Genomic DNA, 10,963 nt, shown 5'->3' with positions numbered 1-10,963 from the left:
TGACTTCATACTTGTTCGTGATTTGAACACCATAATCAAGACTGTGCTTTTTGTATTTTAAAATATTGTATTTGTGGCTGACTCCTCACTAACTGACCTTAAATTCATGACAGTTAGTAGATAGCATGAGCTTGCTCTTAAAATCCTGTTAAGGCGTCACTGACATATTACAAACTGAATTGGTCTAAAGAGATCATTCAGCTGCTGTATGTTGGTGAATGGGGAAGGTGACCAAAAGCAGGGCTACTCCTGATAGGAAGGGAAGGAGCTGGATATCCCATTCCTCTTCTGACCTTTACCACACAGCTGCTGAAGACTCAAAAGAACAAGAAGGCGTCCAGACCTTTAGGGGTGGAAAGGGGATACAGCTGGAGATGTGTTGGACCTCAGGTACATCTGGAGTGCCCGCTGACTCTATGTCTGCTTCCTGCTGGAGGGATTTAAAGTTCGGCTGCTGTTCTTCCAAAATGTGCCTGAATCTTCCACAATGGCAGGTTTCCACATCTTTGCAGAACCTGGTGTCTGAGGTTGTGGATAAAGACTCGAGAGGCAGGCCAAATTCTGGAAGAGCTCCAGGCTCTCATTTAATCACGCAACGCTTTTCAGGGCACTTACAAATCTCAGTAAAACAAAAAACTGAAACAGGTCCTTCATGAACTTGTGGTATTTGATTGTTCTAGCTCAAGTTCGCACTCCTCAGCATAGAGATATGGGTGTGTGTTGCATGCTAACTCTGGTTATCATTGCAATGTAATATCGTGTCGTGCCGATGATAGTGCTAGCTCTAAAACACTGTGTACAGATTACAATTAACAAAATTTTAAAATGTCAAACGGCATAATTAAAAGGAAATTTAACTGAATACATCAGCTATTATTGCTGAGCAGGAAAGTAAAGAAATGATGGTTGTATGATGAGGATGATGCTGATAATCAAAGTGATAATTTACACTTACATACTACTAGAAATGTTTTATATTCTTTACAATTTAGCAGTAATGATCTTTTATCAGAGATTGCTGTAGGTTTTAAATATACAGGTAGCTGTGGTATCTTTTAGAGGAACTGAAATGGAATTATTCCCTTTTCATTTCCGAGGAAAACTGAATTGAAAATGATCCAGTCACGGGACAAAGAAAGCATGCTCTCTTTTAAGGCTGTGCTTTTAGTAATCAGTGCCTAAATGTGCTAAATGACTTCACCGACTATTATAAACAAAAATAAACTTAAGTAACAAGAACAATTTCAGATATTAGTAGGAAACTATAAGAACGTCTTCTAATTCAAGACCATGTACTGTACAACAGATGTTTTGTTTGTTGAACAAGGCATTCATTTTTGCCCAGCTCTCAAGATCAGCCTACAGCATCTTAATAGAGTTGAGGTCTGAACTTTGACTTAGCCATTCCAACATCTTCATATTTTTTCTCATCTTTAGACATTCAGATTTCTCTGTGCTAGAGATCAATGTGTCAAGGGCTCAATGGATAGCATCACATTTGCCTAAAGAATATTCAGGTTTAGTTCATTACCTATGGATTCAAAACAAGCCCAGATACCTCTTCACTCCTCTACCTCCATGCTTGACAGTTAGCATGTGGTGCTTGTGATAATACGTTGTATTTGCTTCTTGCCAAACATGGTAGTGTGCATGATCACCAAATATCTCTACCATGGTCTCAATACAAAGGATAATGTTGCAGAACATTATTCCTATCCACCTTTCCTTTTCCACCCTTGTCATATTTTTTTGTCTTTTTCTCTTTTTGTAAACAGTTCTTCATACAGTAGAATGCTACATTTCTAAATGTTTGAAGATGGTCTAACATTTCCCAGATTGAAGAACAGTGACAATTCCTTATTCATGAGGGACCTGAGTCATATGACTTGACTCGATTCAGACTTAAGTCACAAATTTGAGACTTGAGACTTGCTTGACAAATATTAAAAAAAGACTCGACTTGACTTTGACTTGTCATTCATGACTTGAGACTTGACTCGGACTTAAGTTAAATGATCCAAAGATGGGGGACTCGACTTGACTCGAGTAAGACTTGTCGCAAATTTGAGACTTGAGACTTGCTTGACAAATATTAAAAAAAGACTCGACTTGAGTTTGACGACATTCATGACTTGAGACTTACTTGTGACTTGCACATGTGTGACTTACTCCCACCTCTGTTCAGGTCATCATTGATCTTCTATCTTCATTGTATGATGTAGATACATACCCAAACACCAAACTGCCAGAAGATCAGCTTTTATAGAGGTAGTCAAGGTCTCGATGATGATTCCATTAGTAACACCTGACTGGTCAATATTCTCTTAATAATTGGTAAGTGATAAGTAAAATAAACATTTGAGCTCATTCCTGTTCATGGCACCTGGGACGAGTGAATGTTAGAACAACTTTAACAGTTTGTATTCTTTTTCAGATGGCAAAGTCACATCCGCTCAGTTCAGGTTGCAAGCAACATGACATATTTAAGGTTAAATATTTTTAACATTTTATAGCATATCACAATTCAAAACCGATTTTCCTGCTGGTCATTTAATTGTTGCAAGCAATTAAAGCAGTATAAGTCATTGGAGCACGGCGTCACTGCCAGTGTTGTGGATGTAAATTGAAATTGATGTAAGTCTGAAATTAGGAAGCACCAAAAAAAGACTGACAAGACAACATCGTCTACTGGCCTTTAGCTTATTCGCAGCTGGTAAGTGGGGCTCCATAAAAGATCATATAATATTAATATCTCAAAATCTGAATGAGCATAAAACATTTATTTTGCGTGCACAAACGATGCACGAATGAATTTATATCATTTTGAGGATTGAGGATATGAGGATTGTTTTGTTAGTCTCTGATCAGTAAAAACATCAAATTAAAGAAATGTGTATGTTGTTTGGATTGCATGACTTTGGGTTCATGGGTTTTATGATGAGACGGAAAGAAAGCTAGACTTTGAACGTGCGTGCACGAGCGCCCGTGTGTGTGTGTGTGTGTGTGTGTGTGTGTGTGTGTGGTATTTTGCTAAATGACACACGCTTCTGAGGTTCATCTTCACCAGGTGTTATACAGTTGTTGGCTCTCATCCTTTATTTGGTTGACCTCTTTTCACACTGTGTTTTTCTCACTGCACTTTGACTCAAACTGATCCTCTCGTTACTACTACATTCCTTTATGTTAGTGTCAACACCATCGATACAACTTTTCTACATACGTTTTCTACATGCTGACATTTTCCTTTCTTATTTTCATGCTTGATTCATAGTTGTTCTGGTGGTTTAAGTGGTTTCTCTGTGTGCTTCCTCTTCACTTCATTTGCTGCTTTAGGTTTTCAGCAGGATTTCACACGAACCTTCTTAGATAACTCAACTCTCACAAACTAGCGTGTAACACAGACCTTTCACACACCAATATTTTCAGTGATGTAGGTGAGAAACTCTCTTGTACTTTTCTCTGGAACTTTTAAAAGGTCTTTGCATTTTGGGTGAACTACTTCACAAGGAAAATGGACTACTTACTCAACAGGAGTTTTCTGCTGTTGCTCACAGGTCAGACATTTTACATTCATAACCATACAAGATAAATGGAAATGCTCATGGGTTTCACAGAATTTTTGTTTGTTTGTTTGTTTCTTTCTTTCTTTCTGTAAGTGGGTCCACAATTTGCACAATCCAGGTTTTTTAATTTGTGTATCCTTGTTATTTGATCTCTCACAGCTAAAGTGATGGAAATCACAATGATCAATGTTTGTATATTTAGATATTTCATATTGTTGAAAAACTGCTGAACCGGTTAATCGAAAAGGTTTCATTTGAGCATCGATAAAAGAAAACGAATCTCTAACAAACAAATATAAAATTAAATATTATGAACTATATATTGATATATTAAATTAAATCAATATGAATATATTGATTTTAATAATTTTTTTTAACGTATTCGTAGTGTGGAAAGTTTAATAAAAAGCCAGAGCCAATATTAAATATTAATAATAAATATGTGCTTAATATTTTAATAATTGGATTAGATAAAAAATAATTTGTAATTTGTGTTCAAACAACAAAATAAAATGTCCTGTTTATTTATGTTTTATTTTTAGATTTTTATGTTTTATGTCAGTTTTTATGTTCCACCCAAATAGTAAATGGGTTTGATGATTTGGCCTAATTTACCCAAACTCTATTTTTCAGATTTATCTACATTGTTTTATATAAATGTTGAGAAAAACATTTTTGTAATCATAATTTTGAAAGGCATGCTGTGCTTATTCCTAGGCTTGTTCTAAAGAAAGTCAAAATATGTGTAAAATATTGCAAAATACACCAGAAACAATTAATGTGTATGTAATTCAAAAGATATCAAATTCATAATCAGATACTTCTGTCAGATTCCATAATTTATAGTACTGATTCAAGTGATTGAGGAAATAAAACATTTATAAAAACATGAAAGTGTTGAAATAAATGTGGCCTAAAACCTTAATTTCCTCTCCGTGTTTGGTTTACTCCACAGTGGCAGCCGTAATTAACGACAGAGATCCGGGGACACTTATTGAACCTAAGGTTCCCACGATGGTTACTGCCTGTTTAGGATCAAACACAACCATCAACTGTACTTTTTTCACAGACGTTAATGGACTCAAAGTAAAATGGTATTTTAGCAAAACCTCTGACTTTAAGGACCAGAAAAAGATAGAAATCCACTCATCAAATGGCTCCAATGTGAGTCGTTACCATGAAGCCAGAGAAAGGACTGCTTCATATTTGACGATTAGAAATGTTACGTTCAGTGACATGGGATGGTATTTTTGTAGTGTCACACAGGATATTCCTCGACTCATCAATGAACACAGCAATGGATCTAAACTGGTGATCTGTAAGTACTACTTTATATACAGTATAATAATACTGTATATAACACTTAATTAATACTTTATAGTAAAACAAAATCATAGTATGGTTAGAAGTAACAATCCACTAATAAATAAATCTAATTATTTACATCTCAACAATCTCCTCCCATTTCATTCATTCATTCCTTTTTGTCTTTATTTACTATTTTGCACTGGATATAAATGGACAAATTTCTTTCTAGTTCCTAGACAACACTGAGTGACAGACTATGACTCGGTGGAGTGAAATCAACCATAAAAATATGCACAAACGTTTACGGAATATGGCTTTAACATTCCTAAATTATAAATGTGGAATATAACAAAAACTCAAGAAACAAAAACTGAACAGTTTGATGACATGCTAATAAGTCTGTAACCTAGTGAACCAGTGGTCATGTATTCATCGATAGAGACTTCAAAGCACCTTTGTACATCGCTCTGGATAAGGAAGCCTGCCAAATGCCGTAAATGTAAACTTCAGAAGAAGAAGTCAAGAAGCTTTTATTGTCATTTCAACCATGTATAGCTGACGCAGTATATAGTGAAATGAGACAACTTTTATCCATGTCCACGGTGCTACAAAGTAGAACACAGAGCTAAGGTACACAGAGCTTAAAATAAGCTGCCACATAAAGTGCATCGTCTGCAAACAGTGTGAGACAAAAGACAGTGCAAAGCATCAGCCTGCATGCTGTATATTGTCTAATTAGCATTAAATAGAACATGAGAGATATCTCACAACACTATCTCTCACAATCGAACATCTAACTAAGACATATCTCATGTTTCTCTGTTACAGATTCACCCACAGAGAGTAATTTGGAGTTCAATACAACAACTTGTGGTAAATAGAAGCTTTTATAGTCAGATACTTTAGTCAGATTCTTTGTGAATTCTTTAGTACATAGTCAGAGCAATTTCTTCTGTACCAGAGCTAGTTTTAATTTAGAGAGGATGAGGAGGACACATTGATGTCATCTGGAGTAGAGTTCATTCTGAGTTAGTGGCTGATTAGCCTGTAATGGTACTATAACATTTGAGTTTTGATCCAAAATCAATTTATTTTAATCATTATTAATTTTTATTATCTTCATCAGCATTCCAATATCTCAACATAATTTACATTTAGACGATTAAAACATTAAATGGCAAACAACAACCTAGTAAGTGATAAAGTCTCGAATATATGTTGAAATTATCCGGGTTCCTTTGATAAACCAAATATAGAATTATTAAATATATTGATATTTCTAGCCTAACATTTCAAGCCTAAAACGGTTTGGCCCTGTTTGATGGATAACTTCATTTAATTTTTTTGTCCAATATACTTAAATTATTAAGGATTTAACAAGATAAAAAATTTAAAGGATCAAGCAAAGGTGCTGCATTGCTGCATCATTCAAGTACCACAAGCAACCAGCAAAACTAAATGTATTGGACTTAAATTCAGTTTTTTTAGACTTAAGCAGAGGTTTGAAACGAGATGCATTTTGTATTTTCTTGGAATAGTGTCTAAATTAATGGCATTTTTACTTGGACTTAGTCACTGGTACTGGACTTAGTCTCCAAAAAAATAAATTAATAAATGATAGTGATAATGTGATAATCTCAGCCATGTCCTGTAGAGCCTTGAGAACGTACATTTTAACACCCAAGTAACATTAACCTAGAATTGGAAGTCCTCAAAGAGGAAATGTTGGTTGGAAATGTCAACAAGGAGAAACCAGTCCTCAAAGAGTTGCATGTCTCCGGAGAGCCTCTGTCTCTCCGGCTTTCGTCTTGACTTTCATCACCCTGTGGGCCAGTGAATGTTTATTAACTGTGTGTTTTTTATCCCGAAGATAGAAAACCTGTAGTCTAACCCAAAATTGGACCATATTCCAGAGCATAAATATACTGGCCATAACAAGGAAAGCTCTGCCATTTCAATTCAATCTACAATTTTATCACCAATTCACTGAACTAGGTGATATGACTTTGGACAGAATAATTCTCGCAAGGCACAGACACTGTTCTCCTACTCTTTTTTTTCCAGAAAATATCTTTCCTTGCTTGCTAAGCTGAGAATGCATCATTCTCTGGTATATGGAGGTCTGGTTGTGAAAAAATGACCTTAAAAGTGAGCGTTAATAATAATGCTGAAATTAAAAATATTTTAAATTCAAATTAATTGTTACTATGAGGGAGAACAATTTAGAATTTTTTTTAACTTTATTGTGCAGAGAGCAAGCAACATTGTACTAGTGGGAGTGCCTTTGTGCTGGAACATAAAACCAAACTGTGACATCATAAGTGATCTGTGTGGCCAGTCCATTTCTCTGTGCTGGTGTCTAGACTCTGAAACGATTTGTGCTTTTATTTCCAGGTATGTTTTTGCATCAGAGCCCAAGTCCAACATCCAAAATTGGTAAAAAAAAAACAAAAAAACTTTTACATTTTTTTATTTTGTCAAGTCACAGTTTCTATGAATGTAAAACTTAAACCAGAATATTCACTGTCATTAAAACAAAAAGCTGAATTATTGTGAAATTCAATTCAATTCACTTTATTTGTATAGCTTACAAAAAATTATAGCTTAAAATTAATTTTAAAATATTAATTAAAAATTCATTCATTCATTCATCTTCTACCGCTTATCCGAACTATCTCGGGTCACGGGGAGCCTTTGCCTATCTCAGGCGTCATCGGGCATCAAGGCAGGATACACCCTGGACGGAGTGCCAACCCATCGCAGGGCTAATTAAAAATTTTAAATTCTATATATCTCTAACATCTATCCCTGAAATATTACCTGGTCTTACTTTTTCATACTGTCTTCATGCCATCCTTTTTTTTAAAACATATCTGAAGGTATATGATCACTATACATTATAGCAAAAAAAAGGCTGGGTTCAAAAAAGTTTAGAAACATCTGGATTTATATACATACACCCACTTTCATAATTCTCATAAATATCTAATTAGCATTAATTAGAACAAGAGGGATATCTCTCAACACTATCTATGGTACATCGAACATCTAAATCAATAATATCCCACGTTGTTTATTTATTTATTTACAGATTCACCCCCAGTCAGTAAACGGGGCTGCAATACAACAATTTGTGGTAAATAGAAGCTTTTATTGTCAGATTTTTGTGCATTCATAAGTATATATCAAGATCTAGTTCATCTGTAACTAGAGATTTAGCTCAAATCATGATCTTAGACTGATCTGGAGCTGAATTTAGTCCCAGTCAGTGGCTTTCAAATGGTCTTGCCCAACATTTAAGTCTATAAACTTTTACTTGTACTAACTGACTTTAAAAATAAATTGTTCCAAAACATTATAAGCTGTACAGTGTTTCTCTTTTCTTTCTTCTTTTTCAGCCCCTGAAACTCTAAAACCTTCCCCTTGGTGGCTGTGGGTAGCTTTGGCATCAGGTGGGGTTTTGATTATAACAACTGTGATCATCACAACGGTCATACGTATAAGGAAAAAAGGTAAACCTCATGCCTAAGCATCTAAAAGATGTCATACAGCATGACACTGACCTTCAGACAGCCTTTCTTTGAGTGTTTATTTACTAAGCGTTGTAAACGGGTTCTCCTAGGATCACTTAGAACCTTCTCTGAAATGGCAAACCATCACTGGTAGGATTGTATGTAGTATCTTTATACTATAGACAGACTATAGAGTTCCTATAGACAGACAACCATATAGCGAAGACAGTCAAGAATGCATGTTGATTTATTATGGTTGTGTGTGAAAGAGTCATGCACAGCAGAGCAAAACGTCTGTTTGAGGTCAGGTCTGCTTTTTTTTCTGTCTTGCTAGAGTTCTATTGTGTGTAGGTGGTGTGTGATATGAGTCACACTCGGATGAGGTGTCCAATTCAGATAAAACACGGCTGTAAACTGCTTGTGGTTACAGAACTGGGGTGCAAAATCTATTTGCAGAGCAAGTTACATGTCCTCAATTATCAGACCTGACCATATAAGAAAAAGATCATTCTAAAAATCTGTTGTTAAAATAATCTGTAAAAATGTTTATTTTTTAGAGTCTCCTATTTATGAGAACACCAAAGAAGCCTCGAAGAGACGCTGGAAAGAAGATCAGTCCCTTCATCTCTGCATACCATCAAAAGGATATACAAATAAACAAACGGATACTTTGAAACCACATAAATATGAATCTTGTCCGAAAGGTAGACAACCGAGCCCAAAATGTAGATGATGGATCTGGATTATAAATCTGATTAGTCCAGCTTTATTTTGTCAATCAGCCTTTCAGTTGTAATTCTGTTGGTGGGGTGAGGATCATTGTACAGTTACATGAACCACTATAAGAGATGACCTCATGTTTGCCTCCAGAATGATTTGGCATAATGAGGAGCTCCATTTCTCCAAAAAAAAAAAACATTCTTCCAGAAGATCCAAACTTGGTCATTTTTTCAGTAATTTAAGTCATTTGGTAGAACATTTAATATTTTAACCTGTCCTGCAGATCTCTAGATGTAACTCTTGGGTTTTTTGCAATGTTTCTGATCAAACATTTTCGGACATTGGGGTGAATTTGCTGGACCATACATCTGGAAGACTGGTGGAAGACTTGAATGACCTCCTTAATTATCCGTCTCACTGTCTGATGATGGGTTTGAATGACCCTTAGGTCTTATGAGGAAACAAATGAGATATGGTGTTGATATACTTTTCTAAAAGTGGCCACAATTATCCAATTATCAGCAGTTCAGATGCATTAGATTAGCTTAGCTAGCTTCTGGCTGCAAATGACTGTTAATTGCCATGAAAGCTGTAAGAGTAAATGATATGGTCTGATATTTTTATTTTTAAGTATATAATGACAGTGGATTGAGGTGTTTATCAGCTGATGTTAGATTTATTCATTTTTAGGACCTGATGATGTTTTCTCATGTTTGAATACATAAAACCATTGAGTAAAAAAAAAAAGGGGTAAAAAGGATGTACTTACTTTTTATCATCACTGAAAATGCATGAAAAAAACAATACATATTCAACACGTACACAATACTGTATATTATTCCATATTTGTGTAATGATCAGCCATAAAAAATAAACATTTATTATTATATTGTGAATAACATTGTTTCAGTTTTTAATTTTACATTTGCAAAGAAATCGTTCGGAACGTTGCTCAAAACAGAAATGTTGAAAGCAAAACAGCAGGTTCATAGCCATATTGTTTAAAGATTTACGCAGAATTCTGTGCCTTTTATCAGAGCATGGCATACATATTCCGATCTTTGCTTAATTTTACTGCATGAATAGAAATACAGTGTAATAGAAATATATTTGAAACCTGTTTGTTTATGCAATTATGCAGTCAGACATTATTTGGCAGCAGGGCAATGTATAAAACCATACTGATCCACACAGAGAGCTTCAATTAATGAAAATTTGTGATTTTAGTGACTTTAGCATAGTATAGTCATTAGCAGCAGTATTTCAGAATCTACTGAAGTTTCATGAGCGAGTGTCTAGAGTTTACACACAACGGTGCAGTGAGCAGTAGTTCTGTAGGTTGAAATGTCTTTTGATGAGACAGTCATATCAACACCTCAAACTTAAGCTAGGCTATAACAGGAGAAGACTCCGTGGGATTACGTCCCTGTCAACCAACAACAGGAATCTGAGGACACAGCAGTCACACACTCACTAAAACTGGACAACTAAAGACTGGAAAAAAGACTAGATCGCGTCTTCAAGGTCTGGTCTTGAACCAGACCATCTAGCTTTAACAACCATGCCACAGTAAACGTCACCATGATCAAATTTTTGGTTAAAATGTTGATTAAAGTATCTGCGTAATATAATGTTTTGTACTGCTGCAACATGATTGGCTCACTACATAATTGTACACAGGTTTCTATTAACGCGCACAGTAAGTGTATTTAAAGTATGTTAGACAGCGCATGTTACTGAAACTAAAAAATTTGACTGTATATACAAACAAAACAAGTCTTCTGAAAATGTCAGAAAATCTGAAATTTTTTTTGAAACGTTGTGGTTATAACTGCATGAAAAACATTCATGCCCAGCAGG

General features: G+C 35.2%; 1 protein-coding gene across 4 annotated transcripts; it reads left to right on the top strand.

Moving 5' to 3' along the window:
- The first annotated feature begins 3,063 nt into the window (after positions 1-3,063).
- On the top strand, positions 3,064-10,002 carry LOC132851034 (uncharacterized). Of its 4 annotated transcripts, XM_060877604.1 has the most exons (7): positions 3,065-3,554; positions 4,519-4,881; positions 5,700-5,744; positions 7,266-7,307; positions 7,963-8,007; positions 8,270-8,383; positions 8,941-10,002. In XM_060877604.1, exons 1-7 carry the CDS (start codon positions 3,512-3,514, stop codon positions 9,114-9,116), a joined length of 828 nt encoding a protein of 275 aa, XP_060733587.1. In that variant the 5' UTR covers positions 3,065-3,511; the 3' UTR covers positions 9,117-10,002. The 4 variants fall into 4 exon arrangements, with proteins under 4 accessions (XP_060733604.1, XP_060733587.1, XP_060733612.1 ...); XM_060877621.1 differs by lacking the exon at positions 7,963-8,007 and having other exon boundaries at positions 3,064-3,554; XM_060877613.1 differs by lacking the exon at positions 7,266-7,307 and having other exon boundaries at positions 3,066-3,554.
- Positions 10,003-10,963: the final 961 nt, after the last annotated feature.

This window comes from Tachysurus vachellii, chromosome 1, assembly GCF_030014155.1.
Source record: "Tachysurus vachellii isolate PV-2020 chromosome 1, HZAU_Pvac_v1, whole genome shotgun sequence".
Lineage (NCBI taxonomy): Eukaryota > Metazoa > Chordata > Actinopteri > Siluriformes > Bagridae > Tachysurus > Tachysurus vachellii.
The sequence above is the reverse complement of the archived record's forward strand: the minus strand, read 5'-3'. Positions and strand labels throughout refer to the sequence as shown.